We start from the raw sequence: 22,928 nt of genomic DNA, 5'->3' as shown, positions 1-22,928 counted from the left end.
GGAGGGAGTGAGAGAGGGAGGGGAGTAAAGGAGGAGCTGAGGATAAGGTCTTTACACACTGGTAGAATAATAAACGCTCCTATAATAAATGTGTTAATATCTTTGCATCATTTATAGAGTTTATACCTTATTCATATAGGTTGATGCTTTTATTTGCATTATTTGATCTTGTTTCACTGTCTAATAATTTTGTTCTATGATACAAACAACACTTTGAAAACGTATTTTTGGGGTGCGTTAATTGCATGAAGAATAAATAAACTGCTTCTGGTGTGTAAAGACCTTAAGGGGGTAGGAGAGTTCAGGTGACATTACATTTTACAACTTTTTTTTCTTTAGTGCACAACACAAATCTAACAACAACAATTTCTTCCAAGTCTATGTTCAGAACATTTGGACCCCCTGCTGCTTCCTAGAGTTAATTCAGCAGCCTATTGGAGGAACAGGTGAGATAAAGGGAGAAAGTAGGAGCCGACTGGCTCAGAGTGAAAGGGGATTGCTGGCAGGCTGAAAAGTTGGTGATGAAAGGAAATGAAAGAACTGATCGAGGATGGATGATGGGGTTTAAAGTCTGTTAAACAAAATCAGAACTAACTTTAACGTAACTATACAAAAGTATAGACTATATCTATAAAGTCATTATATGCAAGGTGATTTCAGAGAATCGTCAATCATTTGCTGCAACCAGGCTGAAAAGGACACAAGTAGACAACCATGTATACAAGTAGACAACCATAGTATAACATGAGGTAGACGGTACATAACCACACACACACAGTCAACAGATCCATGTAAATTATGTCTGACCTGTAAATGTCATTCTAACCACCGTTTTGACCATTTTGCCAGTATTAACAAATTGACTGCCACCTGGTGGACGCAAGAGCTAACGCTAGACTCCGACCCGGAACTACTTTGTTTGAGTGTGTTGCACACAGGATTGGGCGGCCATCTTAGATTTTAGCAAGCTAAAATGAAGCCATCCTTGCTCTAGAAAGCGCCAATGTTCCAATCGGGATCACCGGATAATCAGCGAAGACCTCCGAACATCGCACGTTTTATCAAAACCATGGAGAGCTTCATAGATTTAGAGTTATTCTGCTTTTTAGTCCGGCTGTATACAAGAAGTGAACGGCACTGCGGATGCGCGAAACCAGCCTAGGATCACTGAAGGAGGAAAGGCCAAGCCAAAATAAATAAATATGCGATCCAGTTTGATATCAATAATAATGCTTATCTGACGTAACATTCCGCCAATAGCGGTTGCCGGTTGGATTCTAATTGGCGGAACGTTCCGTCACGAGCAGTCAATTTGTTAAGGTGCGTTTATTCCGAGTTCTCAAGCACACACACAAACCATTCAATCTGCTGCCCATGACGACCCACCTGTTCCCAGAGCGTTTCGGCCACCAGGTCTATTATCGTGCCCAACTCGCGGAACTCTCCAGAGTACTTGACGTAGGCCCAGGCACAGAGAGACATCAGCGCCACGCCCATGACCAGGTTGGCAAGCACTGCCAGCCCAGTGAGGCCAATGAAGCCCGTCACGGCCGACACTATATAGGTGACGAACATGACGGCAAACAGTGTGGCAGGCGTGCGCGCCGCGTAGAAGATGTTCTTGCCGTCGTTGTGCTTGGAGAAGTTGCTGTAAGCCTCATCGAGCTCCGCTTCCAGCTGGCTCTGGTAGCGCTGGCAGAAATCATCCCCGCCCATCTTCTTTACGGAGCGGAACTGGCGCACCGAACAGTCGCGGGCCTCGTCGTGGCAGCGCTCCAGATCGGTTGGCGCGATGTACGGCTTGTCCCCACCGCAGATCTGAAGTTGGGGGGGGGGAGGATTAAATGGTATTGTATTTCTGCTTCAGGAAATTGCTTTATTGCAGTTGCCACACAATTGGGAAATTAAAAGAAAATGTAGGTACAAAAATTGGAATAGAAACTACTTATTATATAATAATTGGCCTGTACTCTGCAGGCCAAAGAGTACACAGAGGTGATGTCACTGATCACATGACCCCAAATTCTAGACCTCCAGTTCTAGGCTAAACAGAAGTGGGGGGGACTGTATTATTTCCACACAACAACGCTAAGTTATATTAAGGACAGTTCAATGTTGAAAATGAGTGGTATTCCCCTAAAAATAAAAAAAACACACAATCAATATAATGCATAAATAATACATAGTACTAAACAGCTACAGCTAGAAATGCACTCTGTCGAGGTGTCAACTTGTGGGCAAGCAGAGCGCGCAAGTACTGCTACTAACTAATGTCTATTACAACTGCTGTTCTAAATCCTTTAGACCCGTTATTGACCTTATACCAACCTTGAAACTACCTTAGTTGCATCACCATCAACAGCCAATAAACCACCACACACACACACACAAGTTACGCTTGCGCAAGTAATTACAGACAAATATAAGGTGTCCGAGGTGTCTCATATGTGGCCATCCAACAAGACAGTTGGAGGGTACAGCTCTATGGTGGGTGTTTATAGCTGTAATACAACAGGTAGTCATTCATTACTTGCGCAAGCAGAGCGTGCAAGTCATGTTTTCAGTCAGGTGCTACGATGCGCGTGTTTGGGGCCAGCACATGTTATGACGTGCTGGCCCCAAGCTGACCGTGCAGGTATGTTTTTGTCATGCTACGAAGCATATGTCCTATACAATTAAGATCTCCTTGCTGAAAATAGCTCACAATACATCATGAGCTTGTAGATCAGCTATTTTCACTGTACGTTCACCCAAGATATTGATGAGGTCAGTAGATTAATTCAAATACACTGGGTTTAAAGTGTGGTGTGAAGTAATTATTATGTAGATATTTGCCGGCTGTTATGTGTAGCAGTTACTCTTGTGTCTGCGGTGTGTTGAAGAAAATCTTAACCCATTTTGGGCGGGAACCCCTTTGTGTTTCAAGCATTATGTTATACTTTAGCTATTGAAAAATAGCAGACCTACAAGCTCATAACGCTGCACCGAGTGCCGCGCTACGAGCTTGTAGGTCTGCTATTTTTGAAAGATCATGGAAATGTAGTGCAAAGCTTTGAATATATATTCTTTCAGAGCGAACGTTTTAACTCAAATCTTTGATGCTGGGGGGTCCCTGGCTGGAACTACATATTTTCAGATGGGGGTCCGTGGCCAAATGCAGATATTTCTGGGGGTCCTTGACATGAAATGGTTTGAGAACGACTGAGACCGAGTCATGATTTAGAAGGCCTTTGTAGAATCGGCCTTAGGTCAAAATGGGTTTTGTTAAGTATTCGTTCACGAAATACTTCACTCTATGGGATGTTTCCCTTGCGGAGCAAAAGGGCAGAAACTTCATTAATATACTCCCGCAGTACATATTAATCCATGTATGTACTGCGGGTTTAAGACTGATGACGTCAGACGCCCTGCTTCTCGAAGCATGTAGTGAGCGCCTACGTCATGCGTCTTCATTCGCTTTCCTTCTGCCGAGCTGTTAGGACAGGCTTCTGTTTTTGAGTCAAGTGTTTTGGGCGATTTATACCTTGAAAACCGGACAAGAGTTACAAACTCGAGTACCGTAAGGTTCCCTAATACCTAGACTTTCTTCCGACAGAAACTTTTCACGAAAAACTCTGCAGAAACAAAGCTCCACGGTCTGAGTAAGTTCTAGCTAGAACAATTTTAAAAAGACCGCCTTTTCTGACTAAAAGGCTAGTGCTAGCTACAGCATAGCACCGCGCTAGCGGTTAGCTTAGCAAAGCTCTACCCTTTTTCTCGCTAGCTTCTCGTTTCGGGGCTAGGACGCCCGCTACTTTTGGCTTAGCTTTTCTCTCCACGAAGGTTCTATCCTTTTTAGTTAGCTAGCTCGTTCGGGGGCTAAGAAGCCTCTTACTCGCTAGCTAGCTTAGCACCGCAGCCGCGGTTTGTTAACGAGGGTTCCTCCTTCAACGTTAGCTAGCTAGTTTCACGCGGCTAAGAAGCCCTTTCACTAGCCTAGTTTTCACCCTTAGCTACGCGGCCGAGAAGCCCTTAGCAAGTTAGCTTTCTCCACGTTAGCGGACACCGACGCCCTTTCATAAAGTCAGCTAACTCCTGGACCCCTTCACGACGGAAGACTACCAGCATGTATTCCCCGTCGAAGGAGTCCGCCGCCGCCGCGAGACGCCACCGCAGAGGCATTGTTCTACGACCCCAGAAGAGATGCGCTGTGGCGGGATGCGGCAACACGATGTCGGGCACCGACAATCACCAGGTATGTCTGTACTGCCTCGGCGTACAGCATGCCCGCGACGCCCTGGATACCGAGGACTTATCCCATTTCCCTAAATGTGGAACAATGGACGTAAGGTTCCTGAGAGGAAGACTGAGGCGCGTCGAGGAATTCTACAAGAAGTACGAATTCAAAGACGGCCATGCTCCGGAATCCTACGAGGACCCCGGGCTCGATGACTATACCCAGGAACCTCCACGGGCCAGACCGAGGCAAAGGCTGGACTACAGTCCGGTTGCACGTAGCACCCCAGCTTTGCCGCGCACAGGAGACGCTCGATCCAGAGGCCCCGCTCTAGCGCGGCCTATACCGGCTCCTCGTAGCCGCGCTACAGCCACGGTCTCCTCCCAGGCAGCTGCAGACAGGGCCGACGAGGCCCGCTACGAAGCTTGTGGAGCCAGACCAAAAGCGGCGCCAAGAACGTCGACCATTGCTCGCCCTCTCATTCCTCGTCAGGTAAGCACCGAGGCTCGACACCCAGTAGCTGGGCCTCGCCACGAGATCCCAGTTATTGTGGAAGGGCGCTCCGCCAGGCCGATAGCGAAGCCCCGTCTTCGCACCGCGGCCTCCACTACCATGGCAGCCCGCCTAGACCCCTCTCCACCACGCAGCACAGGTCCTGTGCAGGACTGGGCTGGTCTTGAAGAGGGGGAAATCGACTATGACGAACTCCCCTCCCCCCAGGAGAGGAACTACGATGAGTATGATGTCATAGACGAGGGCTACTACCGAGAGGACGGGCGAGAGCAGGACTACTCGGAGGAGGAAGACGAGTATGTCTATCGTCGCCAGTTCCAGGACGGTGAGGACTTCGAGATGGAGGATTTTCCTCCCCTCGTCGTCAAACAAGTGCTCGAGGCAGTACACCCACCACCTCAGCCCCTCGCTGATCTCCCCAAGGATTCTTCTACCTTGATGGAGATTTACAAGAGGGCTGCGATCCGCTGTAACCACACCTGGGAGGAGGTCGCTAGCGAAACGGTGCTGTTCGAGGGACGCTCTGAAGACAACCTCCCCCCTCCTGCACCAAGAAAGCAAGCCATTCCTCAGGCCAAAGGCTTCGTGGACACCATGACCAAAGCCTGGAATAACCCCATGGCCAAGACAGAGGCTATGCACCGCCGTGGCAAGGGGACAGCCACTGAAATGAAGGGCATGGACAAGCTGAACCTGCTCAACATGCCTCCCATGGACAGAGCCATGGCCTCTTATCTGGCCAACCCCCAAGCCCCCACTGTGATCCCACAGGACAAGGAGCCAGTCTTCTCCAATGCAGCCGACAAGGAAGGGTCAAAGGTCAACAAGTGGCTGTATGACCATATGACCTTCGTCGCCAGGGGACTCAACGCGGGGTCTCTCCTCCATGGGTCCATGAAGGCTCTCCTCTTGACGATGGGCAACATATCTACCCCAGAGAACCTGGCTGAGATGCGCCGCCTGGTACACGAGCAGGCCCAGCTCCAGTACAACATCACCAAGCACACTGGAGCGGCTCTGGCGTCCTGCATCCTTCTGGAGCGGATGAGGTGGGTGAACCTCGCCCCTCTCCCAGATTCCGTCAAGAAGGACATGGTGGGGAAGAACATATCACACGAGAGCCTGTTCCATGGGGTTCTCGAGGATATGTCAGTCTCCATCCAGAAGGCGGAGACGTCAAACAAAACCATGAAGGCCCTCCAGCCACTGGCTGTCAAGAACCCAGTCGGCCGCCCCAAGGCCAAGCGTCCCCCATGGAAGCCCAAGGCGGACGGAAAGGGCCCACCCAGGCCCCCGAGGGACTACTCCGACGACAGGCAGCGTCCACCACAGGGTCCACGCCCTGACCGCCGCCGCTCCCCTCCGCCCTACAAGCCCAGAGGAGGAGGACCCAGAGGACGAGGAGCCGGGAAGCGGAAATGACCCGCATGGCGGGTCCCTGAGGGGGGTCAGAGCCTCACCCCCCCATTTTCTCCCACAGAGTTCAAGGCCGGAGGGAGTGGTCACGGACCTCACCTCCGAGCCGGCGTCGAAGCGCTTGAGGACGTGTGTACAAACTGCCATGGGCAGCAATGTACACACGTACCAAAATGTTGTTATGTGCAATTCACGTGCAAGTGTTCAAAATGTTTTTCTTACATTAAAGATTCAAAAAACAAAAAAAACACAAAAAACAACAAAACGAACTCTGAAGGGCATATGCCCACCTATGGGAGAAATAACCCATTCTGCATCAGCACAGGCTGGTGCAGTCCAGGACCGTCACGCCAAATTTTTTCTTCACTACCCGAAGAAACCACTAGAGGGAGACATTCCACACAAGGTGAGTCTTCCCCTAGGCAAACCGTTTCAACATGCCCACAAGCCACAAGAAGACGTCACCAAACAGGCGGGCCTCCCCCCACACACGGGGAACCCCCTGTCACGTCATCTGTCGAAATGGCGGGAGTGCGGGGCATCCTCATGGATCATGCGCACTATAGCGACCGGATACAGGCTCCAATTCGCGTCGAAACCGCCCACTTTCGAGAGAATCTTATTCTCTCAAGCGAGTGGACAGGAAGCAGGCATTCTGCGGGAGGAGATCACATCCCTCCTGCAAAAAAGCGCCATCACGGAGGTTTCTCACAAGCAGGAAATGAACGGATTTTATTCCCGCTATTTCCTGGTGAAAAAGAAAGGCGGCGGGCTGAGACCCATTTTAGATCTCAGAGCCCTCAACCGCTATCTGAAAACCTTCCGCTTCAAAATGTTGACACCACCAGTCCTACTGCGATCTATCCGCAAAGGGGACTGGTTTACGTCAATAGACCTACAGGACGCTTATTTTCACGTTCCAATATACCCACCGCACAGAAAATTTCTGCGCTTCGGGTTCGAGGGGAGAGTGTACGAGTACACGGTCCTCCCCTTCGGAATGTCACTGAGTCCGAGAGTCTTTGTAAAATGTACAGCAGCGGCTATCGCCCCACTGCGACAACAGGGCCTTCGTCTAGCAACTTACATAGACGATTGGATCCTATCTGCGGACTCTCAACAAGAGGCGCTGTCACACACACACGTAGTGCTCAGCCACCTCCGCTCTCTCGGGTTTCTAATCAACTACGAGAAGAGCATGTTAACGCCGACGCAGTCAATAGACTTCATCGGTATAACCCTGGACTCCGCCTCTTACAGAGCTTGTCTGAGTCAAGAGAGAATAGACGCAATGCTACAAACTGCGACATCATTCAAGAAGGGACGCTCGATTCCCTTCCATGTATGTCTCAGGATGGCGGGGCTTATGGCTTCCTAAATCCATTTAATCCGCCTGGCCAGGCTACACATGAGACCATTCCAGCAATGGATGAACTCTCTGCGTGTACCTATGTACCGTCGCCACCAACGGGTAGAAGTGACATCACACTGCATACTAGCCCTGAAATGGTGGACAGACAGACGGATCCTTTCAGAAGGCGTCCCCATGGGGAGACCTCTGATCAGGAAAGTGGTCACCACAGACGCAAGCATGACCGGCTGGGGAGCCACGCTAGAGGGTACCACGACCAGGGGGGTGTGGTCGGAGCGCTTACGCTCCTCCCACATCAACTATTTGGAACTGATGGCGGTTTTCCTCGCACTGAGGCAATTCGAACCGCTCATACAGGGCTGCCACGTGCTGGTGAGGACAGACAACACAACGACGATGTGTTACATAAACAAACAAGGCGGTCTCAGGTCCCCCCCTCTTCATCAGTTAGCTCGAGAGCTCATTCTATGGAGCGACTCTCGGCTGCTGTCCATCACAGCATGTCATGTCCCCGGTATTCTGAACACAGGAGCAGACCTGTTGTCCAGAGGACCTCTCCGCTACTCAGACTGGTCTCTACACCCACAGGTAGTCACACAGATCTGGAGCAAGTACGGGACACCCAAAGTGGATCTGTTCGCCACAGAAGGGAACACAAAGTGCCCTCTCTTCTTCTCGATAGAGGGGCCATCGACGCTGGGACTGGACGCCCTGTCACACCGATGGCCCAAAGACCTACTCTATGCATTTCCCCCACTGACCCTCATTCCTCCCACTCTGGACAGGGTGAGGATTCAGGGCCTGACAATGCTCCTAGTAGCCCCAGCCTGGGGGGTCTGGAGGTCGGAAATAACTCACCTCCTCTACGACCAACCGTGGCGACTCCCTCTACGAGTGGATCTTCTCACTCAAGCAGGTCGGGAGATCTTCCACCCTCGCCCAGGGGACCTAGACCTATGGGTCTGGCCCGTGAGAGGGTGATGTTGTCTGACGTAGGTCTCCCTCCGAATGTCATAGACACAATTCAGAGGGCAAGGGCTCAGTCAACAAGGGCCCGCTACGACACGGCCTGGCGCGTCTTCGAGCAGTGGTGCTCAACACGGCCTACCCAGGTGGTCCCCTACCAGGCGTCAGTAGTGGACATTTTGACTTTCCTACAGGAATTCCTAGACAGGGGTCTAGGCCTCTCCTCAGTCAAAAACAACCTGGCAGCAATCTCAGTCTGCCATGTGGGGTTTGATAACGAGACGGTATGGAAACACCCTCTCGTTAGGCAGTTCGTTAAAGGCGTACGAAGGGAACACAGGGTCAACAGATCCCTGGTCCCCTCCTGGGATCTAACGCTGGTCCTGAAGGCTTTAACCATGGACCCCTTCGAACCACTGTCGACAGTTAGTTTGAAGAACCTGACACTGAAGGTAGCCCTCCTAGTTGCCTTGACAACTGCTAAAAGGGTCAGTGACCTACACGCCCTCTCGACCTCGCCAGAGTGCATGAGGTTCGATGACAGGTCAACCAAGGTCACCATCAAACCTAACCCAGCCTTTATCCCCAAGAACGCTCTCTCTGTGTGCGTTCCAGTGGACCTACAGGCTTTCCACCCCCCTCCTTTTGCTTCAGATGAAGACAGGAGGCTAAACTGTCTCTGTCCAGTAAGAGCTTTACGCACATACGTGGACAGGACGGTTCCCTTTAGGATAGGGAACCAACTATTTGTATCCTGGGGTACCAGGACCAAAGGAAAGCCTGTCACAACGGTTAGTATCTCCAACTGGATAGTGCAAGCCATCCGCCTGGCTTATACTAGTCAGGGAGTGGAGCCCCCACAAGCGCTGAGGGCTCACTCCACAAGAGGCATGGCAGCATCCTGGGCACTCTGTAAGGGTGTCCCAATCCAAGAGGTCTGCACCGCTGCGAGCTGGTCCTCTCCCTCAACATTTGCCACATACTATAACCTAGACGTGGCAGCGCCCTCGGTGGCGCACGCAGTGTTGGGGGCTGCCGCACCATAATGGACCTATTAGGCCATTAAACCATGTGTAATCACATGAGTCTAGATGCCCTGGCCCATAATGGACCTATAAGGCCATTAAACCATGTGTAATCACATGAGTCTAGATGCCCTGGACATACCAGGCCTGCCAATAAGCATCTACCCCGGGAATGTATATCAGCCCGAAGCTGCTGCCATTCTCCACTGGGACCGGGCGACCAACCAGAGGTTGTCCAGCCCTCATTAGGTTGCCATATAACCCTGAACACACTTGACTAAGTTCAAGACACGGGAGTTCATAAGGTCCCATAGAGTGAAGTATTTTGTGAACGAATACTTAACAAAACGAAGAGGTTTCTTTAGAAACCAAGGTTTTGTAAGTAGAGTGAGCGAAATACTTCACTCGAAACACCCTTCTGTCTTGGCCCGGCAGAAGGAAAGTGTTCGAATGAAGACGCATGACGTAGGCGCTCACTACATGCTTCGAGAAGCAGGGCGTCTGACGTCATCAGTCTTAAACCCGCAGTACATACATGGATTAATATGTACTGCGGGAGTATATTAATGAAGTTTCTGCCCTTTTGCTCCGCAAGGGAAACATCCCATAGAGTGAAGTATTTCGCTCACTCTACTTACAAAACCTTGGTTTCTAAAGAAACCTCTTCGTTTTAATGTCATTCCACCACCAATAAAAATGGAGTGTTCGTCCTTACCTGCTCCATGTTCTTGCTGTACAAGTCCTTGGCTCCTGCCACAGCAGTTAGGTTATTGGCTTCTGCGGTCGCCTGGGAAGAAAGGAAAGCTCTTACAAAGCAGAATGGGAGGAAATGGAACGTGAAATCGTAGCAATGTAGCCTTGTTAAAAATACATTAGAGGAGTGATTCTCAACCTCTGGATAAGGGCCCACTTGAAAAGAAGAAAAAAAGAAAAGTGTCTGTGGCTCACCCATATGACCACTTAACATACCATACCAACGTAGTATATTTTAAGTTCTTATTTGATGGTATGGCTGTGAAAGCACACTGTTCAAGGTTTTAAAGAAATAATATAAATTATACCATTATAAATAAATAGGAATATGAATGTTAAATTATCATTTAAATCTGAATATTTTGCCAATTATTTGGGGGTCCACTTGCAATACCCTTCCACAAGTTGAGAATCACAGCATTAGACACTCTCAGGAGAACAGACCTGTAGCATAGACTTGGGATGAGGCAGCTCCTCTCCTTGGTAGATCTTGATGTAGGCCTGCAGGAAGGTGGAATCACGGATATTAGAACTATTTATTTAGTTTAGGGGGGGGGCATTGCCATCTTCATGTGGGCCATCATTGTGTGCCTGATTGACTATGTTTCTATTGACAGCAATATTCTGAAATGAACACACCACATTGTGTTACCTTTATCCAGGTCCGGTCAAAATCCTAATTGAATTAAGATGTCAAGTATTCCAATTGTACTAACATTATTGCAGGACAATTTTGACATGTATACACCTTAATCAAACTATGACTAAGAGAATGTTCCATGATGTCCTGTGTTTTTGGAATCCAACACAAACCTGCACGGTCCAGTCACTACGCAGACTATGCTTCATGAAGTAGCATGTAAGCAGGATTATGAAAAGAAATATGCTCTATAAACAACCCAGGCAAACAGCTCAATATATATTTTTAATAATGGTTCAAGATTCAAGAGTTCTATTTCTTGGTGTAGATAGCTACGTATTTGTTTTTTGATTCCAATGGTTATGTATTCTTCGGTTATTCTAGTAGTACTTTCTCAATGTAATTCTTTTATCATGTTCTTATACCATGTTTTTATATACATAGTTTCTATACTTTGTCTACTGTGAAGCACTTTGGTCAACTTCAGTTGTGTAAATGTGCTATATAAATAAAGGTTGATTGATTACTGCTTGATTACTTATTAACCCATTTTGGGCGGGAACCCCTTTTGGTGTTATGTTATACTTTAGCTATTGAAAAATAGCAGATCTACAAGCTCATAGCGCGGCACTCGGTGCCGCGCTATGAACTTGTAGGTCTGCAATTTTTGAAAAATCATGAAAATGTGCCTCAAATCTTTGAATATATATTCTTTCAGAGTTTGGGGGGCATGTTACATATAATTTTTGTGGTTCTTGACATGAAATATTGAGCACCACTGATACAGAAATACATTTTAAAAAATAAAACATTTTTTATTTCGACATCAGGCCTAAATGGGTTCAATCGTAAACCAGTAGAATATGACATGAAAATGCTGGGACCTTGAAATACTCTACGAGGTCTCTGCAGGTGACTTTGTTCCCTCCGATCTCCTTCTCCACCAGCCGGTCGGGTGCCAGCAGCAGAGGAACCAGTTTGGCCAGCTGCCGTGTGAAGTCCCCGTCGATATCTTTGTAAGACAAACACACAAATGCACATGGGAACAGGACGTTATATTTAAGTAAAGGGGTTGGAATCTTTAATCTCACTATCAAGTGACAGCAAAAGAAAAAAAATCTATTGTAGGGTAGGCCAGGGGTTCTCAACCCGTGGGTCGCGACCCCTCAAGGGGTCGCCAAATTATTTTGGGGGTCCCCCAAATTATTAAAAAATATGTTTTGCAACTGAATGGCTGTAAAGTGGAAATGAAGAGTTTACATATAGTACACATAGTACATGCATACACCTTCCCTAATGATTATGGTTTCAGTATTTATTTATGGTGTATTGTCTCTATTATTAAGGTTATTGTAGCAGTCAATTTATATTGGGGGTCGGGAGGGGGCGGGGCGCCCGAGACGTTGCCAAAGCATTTTCGGGGGTCCCCGGCCAAAAAGGTTGAGAACCCCTGGGGTAGGCTATATATATATTCATTAAAGTATCCTCTTCTATACCTCAAAGGGTGAAAATATGTTTTTGATACCATGTTAACACAAAATATATGATTTGTCCTTTAAAATATATATTTTTTAAATATATTTAAGTGTGCACTCGCCAAGTATCTTTGCTCCTCAGCATTGATTGGAGTTACAGAGTTTATGATGGGAAACCAATTTCAGTACAACCGACGACTTTTCCATTGCATAGAACAGGCTCAACTCGACTAGTTGTACAAATACAAATTTGACTAAGCAACTTTCACTTAAAGTTGAGTAATATTTGACCAGGAGTATCTATACATATGTACAGTACATATCTGTACTGTACTGGAGTGGAGTACTTTGTGTACCACTGGTTGTCAGTGTCACACAACATCCAAGCCCCTGCGTAGCAGTAATGCTACATAATGGTAATCTTAAAGCTAATGCTAACCCCAATACTGTCAGATGTATGAATGAAAGTAGATGTTTAGAATAGTGAGATAAAAGTGGCATACTGTGTCATAATGTGTTTCTGGTCGAATGAAGCTCTGTAGCTAACATTACTTAAGCTAACATTACCCACTTGGTTGCTTCTTGAGTTGCACAACATGCGCAGGGGGAAAACAACAAAGTTTGACAATTCGACTAAGACAAGTGATCTGAATAGCACAACACCAGCGCTAAGGGCCCCAGTACCATGCTTAAAATTCAGGGGATACCCTTGTGTACGTATACGGTACAACTCTGGTTAGTAGATGTGCAACCATTGACATAGAAAGGTTGATGGCTCCTTCGGCTCTGGGGAAACATGGAGGCAAGCTTTTGCGGAAGCATAGCAGAAGCTTCCGTGTGCGTCCAAGGAATGTAATGGTGCGTCACAGAAGGGGATGTTCGGTAGGCCAATCAGAGGCAATGTAAACATTTGTTTTCTCATGCCAATAAAGCTCCTTTGGATTGAATTGATAAGTCCCAGAAAAGATGCGCTGTGATTGGCCAGTAGTCACTAGGAGTGGCAGTGACACAGGGTGCCTTCCGCACGCACACTTCACTTACGCTGGAGACACTTCTCCAACAAACTGCAGCGGCCAACATTATATCCATGTGTGTACCCACCTTTGAGTCGGCCATCAAAGTATGGGTTAGTGGCCACCTTGAGGCCGGGGTGGGGCAGCAGGAAGCAGCCGATGTTGGAGAAACAGGAGTGGATGTGTTTCCGCACATTCTGAAGCTCCTCGTGTTGGTTCTGCTTCACCTGGAGGACAGGTTGAAGGGACATATACTTTGTTTGTATGGCGTGTGTCAACTGGAGGACAGGTTGAAGGGACATATACTGTGTTTGTATGGCGTGTGTCAACTGCGTTCCTGTGGGCATTTGAAACTCTGAGCTAATTCTGTTGATCATGATGTGTAGTTCAGAAACATTTCAGAAAATGTAGGGAGGTATATCATTTCCCCAAATCTAGTACTTTCTAGAATTTGAGGTGCACTTAAAATGCATATGGAAAAGATATTAATCTAAATGATTAACATTTCAGCAGAATATAAAAGGGGCAATTTATGGCACTCTGTGATTGTGCCCTTTGCCCCATCTTTATGCTTAGGAAAACTCATCACACTCATGTGAAGTGAGGGGCGCTCTTATCATACATCACATTCTGTGCTCAGCCAATCAAATCATCACGTCATTCCGGCCAATCACTTGACGTCCTCAATAAGTACTTTTCTCAGCCAATCAAATCATCACCATGGGGTGATCAGCCAATCAAATCGTCGTGTTTGTGTTCACACAAACAGACAAAGCTGGGCATAGGAGGGGGATAGCCTACCTCGAAAAAGACATGCCCTTTGGATTATGCATTTCTGATTATTTTTTTATCACACCCGTGTGAAGTGATGGGCACTCTTATCATCATACCTCATCTCATTCCGGCCAATCAATTGCGCCCTCACTTTTGTCTTCAATGTTTGCGTTTACGTAATGTTTGCGTTTACACAAACACTCAAATTCATTGTCATTTGTCAATGGCATTTAATGTTTGGTTTTGGGACAATGACATAAAACTGGCCATTCATTATCAATGGCATTTAATGTTTGTGTTAAGATAATGTTTATGTTTACACACACCCTCAAAGGTGGACATAGGTGGGGCTAGCGCACCTCCAAAAATAACGGTGATTATAGGACTTTTCTTCCCAGCTCCTTACCTGTAGCCGTTTCTCCAGGAAGGCTTTGCCTCCCTCCAGACCATAGTCATGCTCATAAGGATAGCTCCAGTCTCGAATCAGGAACATCAGGGACTGGAACACACACCCCATAGAGTTACAGGTCAGACTCAAGAGTAGTTTAATGCGTGATTTATTTATTTTGGGTCAATGCCGGAGCTTGTGGGTAAATATACTACACACTTGAACACAAATCAAACGTCAGCAGAATAAGAGCTGTACCTGGAAAGGTTTCAGGTAGATCTCTTCCATAGCCAGGCGTCCATATTCTGTGAAGAGCTACAGAACAGAGACAATATCAAGAGCTGGAATGTATGACAAAGAATATGATATTGATGTAATTCAACAACATACTTCCAACGTTTTTATGTGTCCCTTTACTTAAAACTGCTATAAGGAATATTTGGTCAAATTTTTAATAAAAAAAGAAAGTAGTCTGTGACACATCTGGGGGCTGCAATCTGCAATCAAAGATTTTCCTAGAAGCTTTGTCATTGGTCGATTTGTTTGTCTACTTCCTGATTGGTCATTTCTGCAGGGTTTTGACCAATGACAAAGCTTCTAGGAAAATCTCTGAATGCAGATTGTGGCCCCTAGATGTTTCACAGAGACTTAATTTTTTTTGGAGCGTTTTACTCATTGCTGGCTGTCTGAATACCAAAAATCACACCTGTGTGAAGTGAGGGGCGCTCTTATCATCTTACATCAATTACAACATAACTTGTTTAAGCAACGGGTGCTAATGCTTGTTTTAGTCCTCAAAACAAACATTACATTTCTCTTTATTGTCTATGGTGTTATCTTAAACAAGCATCGTTGAAAGACAAACATTAAAGCTGTATATAGGAGGGGCTAGTACCCCTCAAAAAAAAAAAAAAAAAAAAAAAAAAAAAAAAGGGAAAAAAAAGGACATTACATTTTTGACATATTATTGCTTATAGCTACACGCCAGCCAGCAAAGTGGCCAACATGCACCACACAGTGCTGAATATGAAAATGATGTGTAATTATGGTTCCATAAGATTCTTTACTTTAAAGGGGAAAATCACCCATTTTCAACATTTTACTATGTCATTAATATACCTTAGAGCTGTTGTGTGGAAATAATTAAAAAAAGTCCCCCCCATTCTGTGTTTCCTAGAACTGTAAGTATGAAAAAAATCATTAACATGGTGAAACACATCTTGATGATGTCATCAAGATGTGTTTCACCATGTTAATGATTTTTTTCAGACCTCTAGTTCTAGGAAACACAGAATGGGGGGGGAATTTTGTATTATTTCCACACAACAGCTCTAAGGTATATTAATGACATAGTAAAATGTTGAAAATGAGTGGAATGCCCCTTTAAATCACTACTATCAATTCAATCAATTGTGGTTAGAGCGTCCGCCCTGAGACTGGGAGGTCGAGAGTTCGATCCCCGGCCGGGTCATACCAAAGACTAAAATGACCCAATGCCTCCCTGCTTGGCACCCAGCATCAAGGGTTGGATCAGGGGTAAATCCCTGCGACATACTGGAGTCATGTCCAGGGGGTGTACTTGTGCAACAAAGTTGCCTCACGCTACAGAAACAGGAGATAGGCTCCTGACCTATGGGCCTCATGGCTCAGCTGGGCCTCAAGTGACCTCGCTGTGGAGCCATGTTGATGGAGCCATGTGGATGGAGCCACGTGGATGAGACTCGTCCACCAAACATAGTTCAGCTCAGTTTCAGTTTATTTTTATTTATAGTACAAAATCATCCCAAGGGGTCTCTGTGCACTTCGCAGCATTAATCCATCAAAAACAAATCAAAAGACACAAAACATAGCAATTGATTTCCGTTGCAGCATTGATTTGAAGATTGTATCTTTCCTGCACGATTTGGTACAAGTCACGGCTGAGGAGACACTAGCGTTTATCCAGCTGCAGACCATGACAACAAGTAGTAACTGCCAGCAGCACCTGTCGTGTTCTTTTCTCAGCCACCTCTTTACACTGTCAGTAGGATCCCTGCCTACCACGTCCTTCAACCCAATGTTAATCAAATGTAAATTTCTCCTCGTCTTGTGGCACCTTGAATAACGTCCTGCACCATATTGCACAGTACACAGCAGCTGCTATGCACCATATATAGTATATATATTATCGTTGGTACTGTGTGTAATTCTTCTTGTGGAAAAGAGACCCCTGTATGACTGTACAGCCTGTAAATAAAACCCCACGGTTGTGCCGTTTGTGAAACAAGCTTGTAAATATCTGGAAACCCCTTACTTGTATTGTAAATAATGATAAGAGACCCTATGAGTGTGCCATTTGTGCGATCATGAGACAATAAAGATTGTAAAGATTCTGATTCTAACTAAGTAAATAAGGTTACGGGTATGTGATACAAATTCTTATCCCTCAATCACTCATCTGAACCTCAGGCCCCTGGTTAATAACCGCAACAAATGCTCGGGTGATTGATCGCATGCATTCTGGTTGTACCTTATGGTACAACATGATACTGACCTGCAGATGTTGGAGGTCGTCTTCCTGTATGTTCTGGGACAGATTGTAAACCTGAAAAACGGATAGAAAAAACAACATGTGCCGTGAGAGAGAGACTAATTTTTTATGAAAGAATATTAAAATACAAATAAAAATAACATACATAGAAACACAGAGGCTTTTTAAAATCACACCTGTACAGAGCTGGTCATGGTGCTGAGGGCGAACACAGTAGCACAATCCTTGATGGTAGATTGGCTGTCAAATGCTCCCTGTGTGTCGACTAGCAGCACTGCAACCTGGAGGGACAAAGGAGAGTAGTTCAACCCATTGACTACCAAAGGACATGTTTTGACGACCCGTCAATGCAAAGCCCACACCGGAGTCTTTGGTGTCACTGGTGTTTCCAGTGTTTACATTAGATGGCGCTCTTCGCCAACATAACCCTCAGTCATACAGGGAAACAGGAGATCACGTGATCGTGAAATCTCATTCGCCGTTGACTTTCTTGTTATTGAATAAAAGAAAAACAAAATTTCTCGCCTTGCTTCTTTTCCTCTATTTTTGGCCAGACATGCCATTTTCAACAGACAATAATTGGAGGATCGAAATGAAAAAAAAAAATGCGCAAGCACACGGAAAACCTCCGTTTATCAACGATCGGGGGATCGATCGTACTAGAGAAAGGTAAGTAAAAACCAAACAATACTGACAGGGACTGCATTATTTATTCATTTACTCTGGTAGTAAATATAAAATGCTTTTCAGATACAATCAGTGTCAGAAAAGTACTGGTGAAAATGGAAGAAAACCTCCCTTTAAATCTCAAAATGACCCCGATTTTATTTTTTTATTTTGACTGTCATGTAGCACTTACAGACATAACTAGGGGTGCACGATTATGAAATTATGACCGATATCAGATTATTTGCAAAGTCATATCTGCCGATACCGATTCCGATATTATACGGATTATGCTGCCTTCAAACATTAGAAATACACAAAACAAAGTCATTGACGGTCACATAATTATAGCATCATCAATATCTGTGAAAATAGTCGGGATTAATTTTAGACAGATCCGATACAGCATTTTTATGGCCGATACGGCCGATTCGATACGCTACAGATTATATCATGCATCACTAGACGCAACTCTTAGTAAATGTATCCATTAATAGCAAAAGAGTGGGAAAACCTGCCTATAATAAATCATCACATAGACACGTACGTGTGTGCGGGTCATGTGCCCAGCTGCACCATGAGGGTAAAGGTTTGGTTGTTCAGACCCAGCTGCTTCATGAATTGACGGATTGAAAGCATGTGCAGCATTTTCTCTGTGTGCTTATGTGTCTGCAAGTACATGCTGGTCTCCTATTCATTACATCCCTATCTTTGCTACATCATGCATTGCCTACGTAACTACTTGTTGCTGCAACAACTTTATTTCAAAGACAAACAACCACACAATCTCAATGATTAAAATCTTAATGAGAACAAGACAGACCCAAAATTGGCACTACTCTACTTAAAGGGATAGTTCACTCCCACATTTTTTTCTATCGATTTCTCACCCCATGGAGACTTGAATTCATGCAGATTTGTGTTTTAGTCGCATTCTTTAGCCAATAATTTGATGAACAGGGTTATCCCTATGAAGCATCCCTTTACCACCATTTAGGCCAGAGGCCAAGTTCTTAAAAACCTATGTAGTTATATACGATAGCCAAAATCTAAATGACACAGATCCTTAACCGGATTTAACGGGTTGAACACAAGGGTACCCAACTGTGGTCCTGAGCTTCCACCTGGTTGGGCCCATATAATGTGTCTCTGACAAAGTTATATTTAACACATTCAGACCGTGCAACGTGTGGGAACGTCATAACTAATCCAACAGACGGATCCACATCCTAGCGCATTTTCATTGATATCAAACTAGAGAAAAATATTCAGAATTTTTATTTATTTCTTTTTAGTTGGCCTCCAAGGCCACCATACTCCTTGCTCTTCGCACATCCACGGTCCCGTTCACTTCGCCGTTTACCGCTGCACTTCTGACCTGCCTCTCGTTCAAAAAATGAACGAGGGATTATTCAGCGATTTTTATCGTAACGAGAGCAAGGTAAGCAAGCAAAAATATGTCTCCGTTTTTCCGGAACGGAAGGGGTGGGCTTTACAGAGTAAAAGCGGCCATATCTTCCCAGCACCCCAAGCTTCTATTTTGAAAGAAATCCCGGCGCTGATTGTGTTAATTGGTTTAAATGTCAGTTTATTCTCTGAAGAACTTTGTGTCTGGCAACAGTTGGCGCCTACCTTAGTGCCGTCAGGCTTTTCGACCACGAAGACCTCACTCCACACCTGGATACCTGTTGTCTCCCTCTCACAGCCTCCCCTCCAGGTGAATCCTGTCAGGGGCTCATCGTCCCCTCCTATCCACACATTGTTCTGTTGCTGCTGCTGCTGCTGCTGTGAAGGAGACAGGTGAGAAAATACATTCGAATTAAATTAACATTAAGGATTTTACTGTGTAGAGCGGACTAGCCATATTCTCACTTTGTAGAACAAAAATGGTGGACGTTATGGCAAGAAAATAAGATTAGATTAGTGTTTCACACAGGGTTAAGCCACACATTCCAATTATGTTTTTCATGGACAGGATCCATGAAAAACATAATTTTCAATTTCAACCAATTATGTTTTATTTTATGTTTTAGGTATAGAATCAAGTATTACACAAAATATACATTGGGTGCCACAAGAGAAAAGCTCCCATCTGTGAACACTGCATCCACCATTGTCTGCACCTCCACTGGGCAGATTTCTAATCACTTCAAATAAGGACGTATAATGGCGAAAGGGAACAATGTTTACAAAGGTGACATGGTTTACTAAAGGGACCAGACTGACCACACTATGAAAATGTTTAAACTGCCCTCAAAATCAAAGCACTGATTTACAATGCAAAGTATGTCTCAACAATGATTCCTGGTGACTGGCTTAGACAGGGCTCAGTCTCAGTGACTGTGTGGCAAGTGGAGAAAAAAACGTTTTAATACCAGCTTGTATGACCTCTACAGTGGTTCACTTTTGTTTTGTTATACTAAGCATAACAAACAAGTCCTACTTGCATAGGTAGAATAAGCAAATTGTCAACTAAAGCATAGTTTTATAAAATGCACGTAGTCTTCTCAGAATTAGATGAAAGCTGCTGCTCCTCCTCACAACAACTGAGCAGCTTAACATATGGCAGGTTCAGACTTTCAGTTGTGTGTGTGTGTGTGTGTGTGTGTGTGTGTGTGTGTGTGTGTGTGTGTGTGTGTGTGTGTGTGTGTGTGTGTGTGTCATGGGTCCAGCTGCTCCTATAAGGTCTGAAGGACAAGTTAATACTTCCAGTTGTCAGCCTTACACTCAACACCCATCTGCTTCATGGCTTAATGGATTGAAAGCCATTGCAGGATGTGCTTGTATGTCTGCAAGACATGGATGCTATATTGCTGGTCACTCCTATGAGTGGACACATTTTTGACATGAAGTGTTTGCATAATTGCTGGTCACTCCTATGAGTGGACACATTTTTGACATGAAGTGTTTGCATAACATAAGGGTTGGAATGCCCGGATGTTAAAATAGGACAAAGGAAGCTAAATGTTTATTGTTTTTGCACGATTATGCAAGCATGATCATTGCGAGCCGATGTGTGATCTAGGGCCTACAGGCTCAGTGTTTTACACAAAAGTGAATAGAATTGGCTGTGTGAATAGGAGGAAGGATTATGTGCAGGAGGTCATTTATGTCTTAAGATTTTATTTTAAAACGGCACACGTGCCTAATGTGGCCTAACCCTAATTATCTCCACTTGGCTGAAGGCAAGGGGGGACAATTATGTGTGTGGCTAATCCTGCAAACTACTGAACTGCTCAGTGTTTTGGAAATATTTTGGTGGGATCAGGCTGAAACCATGCCCAAATATGGACTCACACATCCTAAATGACACATCATAGACTGGACACCTGGCCTGGGGGGAGACACAGACACTATGCACTTCAGTGAGCACAGGCACTCTAGTAAAACTGGCCAAATTGTAATGCTATGTCAAGCATTATTTCCACTAAACTGCTTACGGCACAAAGATTTAATTTCAAAGACAAAAACCACATTGATGATCTTTGGAAATGTCATTTTGACAATCAACAAGACTGTCCCAAGATTAGCACACATCTACTGAACCCATTTAGACCTGGAGCACCTATTCATTGTCTCCGCCAGGCCAAAGGCATGGAGGTCCGTTTTTGAAAATCATAAATGCAGTGTCCGATTGCCCTGAAAGGCAATCAAATGCCTCCCTTTTCATATTGTCCCATTATAGCGCCACCCGGAGGCCACAATAACATACCTGACATGGTGGAGACCTGGGGTCCGAGGAGCACTTTTTCTATATTCCAATCTTTAATTCAAATGTGAAGTTTTTCAGAAATCTTGGGACAGGATTTAGAAGGCGTTTAAAAAAACATAATCTGCCTCAGTCAGGTTTAAATGGGTTAAAACACAACTATCCCAGTGCTCCAAACTATTTGTGGCCATAGTAATTAGCATTGTTCCCATTTCTTGCAACTATGCTACTACCACATGATTGTTGAAGCACTTAGCGAGGTGACGCAATACACGACGACATTTTAGGTTATTACCAGACCAGTGTTATGCCATATTACCATGTATGCGTATAATAAGCGACATTGGGCTTATTTTTCTGTTAAGTCGCTTGTAAATATTGGTAGTTGTGGCCCAGGTTGTGTTTTTTTGGGCTTTTGAGTGTAGTTGCTTTTTTGGGCTTGCTTCCAAATGTTGTATAAACCAATGGTTTTAAAACATTTTCATGTCAAGCTCACAACGCATCGCAGCTTGTAGATAGTCTAATTTCAAATATCCAATGTAATATAGGTTTAAAGTAAAGTGCTCATGTGGTGGCTTCTTTAGGGCTTGTTTTCATAGAAAACAAAATCTGGCAACACCAGTAATTACTGTGTGTGGGGGAAGCGTCTGACCTGGTTGAGCATGTAGCGCAGCATGAAGTCCAGCAGGAAGGACTTGCCCTTGCGGAAGGCTCCGGCCACAGACACCACCACCACGTTGAGGTCCTTCACGTGGTCCTGGAGCAGGATCTTCTCCAGCGCTGCCGTGTCCAGCTCAAAGTTATGCTCATCTTCATCGGCCAGTACGATCTGGACAGGCCCGGGCTTTGGCTTCTCCTCCACCCTCATCTGAGGGAAACAGTTTTGACATGACATTTTTTCTCTTTTTACACATGCAGCATTCTAAATCATAGCCGATTTTTGTCCTGTATATTCTGAAAAAGCATTGAATTATTAAATGCATTCACATTTTTCTGTTATCATTATGTGTCTCCTCTTGTGGAGACACATAATGAAGGCAGAATAAAAGCAACCATAAAGGCAAATAAGGAGATAGGCCTATTTAAAGCTGCTGTAAGTGAATCAGGGGTCCAGGACCATTTGGTTGCCTCACGCTTGAGACGATGGTATCCCTCACCCTTTAGAACATTCTAATGCAGGAGGGGCTGTGATTCTTCCATTACTTTTTTCATTTCTTTCTTTCTTTTATTTGAAAGTGAAATATCCCTTTAAAAAAAGAAATTGTTACTTTTTAGTTTGACTTATAGGGCTACATGCTTTGTATGCTTTGAGACTTTAGCCTATTTGTGCCTTGGCTTGAGCACAGCGTGTGCTTTGGATTGCGAGATAAGAAACCAAAAGAGGCCAAGACAAAATCAAGATATTCTTTCCATTTTACATTCTCTACATTTGTGCAGTTCCTGCAAAGAGGCTTTATGTGCCAATTCTCACC

At 45.2% G+C, this 22,928-nt stretch overlaps 1 protein-coding gene across 5 annotated transcripts in view; it reads right to left on the bottom strand.

Annotated features, from left to right (window-relative positions):
• Positions 1–22,928, bottom strand: part of LOC306930933 (atlastin-2-like) — a 37,218-nt gene that overhangs the window by 3,018 nt on the left and 11,272 nt on the right. For 2 of the 5 annotated variants that reach the window (XM_079512042.1, XM_079512046.1), the window contains exons 3-13: positions 22,109–22,324; positions 19,380–19,532; positions 17,258–17,362; positions 17,085–17,135; positions 14,810–14,866; positions 14,570–14,662; positions 13,478–13,616; positions 11,786–11,913; positions 10,706–10,762; positions 10,224–10,295; positions 1,387–1,818 (exon numbers count right to left, since the gene is read on the bottom strand). In XM_079512042.1, coding sequence (XP_079368168.1) covers positions 1,387–1,818; positions 10,224–10,295; positions 10,706–10,762; positions 11,786–11,913; positions 13,478–13,616; positions 14,570–14,662; positions 14,810–14,866; positions 17,085–17,135; positions 17,258–17,362; positions 19,380–19,532; positions 22,109–22,324 — 1,503 coding nt within the window. The remainder of the gene's footprint in view (positions 1–1,386; positions 1,819–10,223; positions 10,296–10,705; positions 10,763–11,785; positions 11,914–13,477; positions 13,617–14,569; positions 14,663–14,809; positions 14,867–17,084; positions 17,136–17,257; positions 17,363–19,379; positions 19,533–22,108; positions 22,325–22,928) is intronic. The other 3 variants (XM_079512045.1, XM_079512043.1, XM_079512044.1) reach the window with 3 other exon arrangements.

Source organism: Electrona antarctica (assembly GCF_951216825.1).
Source record: "Electrona antarctica genome assembly, chromosome: 10".
Lineage (NCBI taxonomy): Eukaryota > Metazoa > Chordata > Actinopteri > Myctophiformes > Myctophidae > Electrona > Electrona antarctica.
The sequence above is the reverse complement of the archived record's forward strand: the minus strand, read 5'-3'. Positions and strand labels throughout refer to the sequence as shown.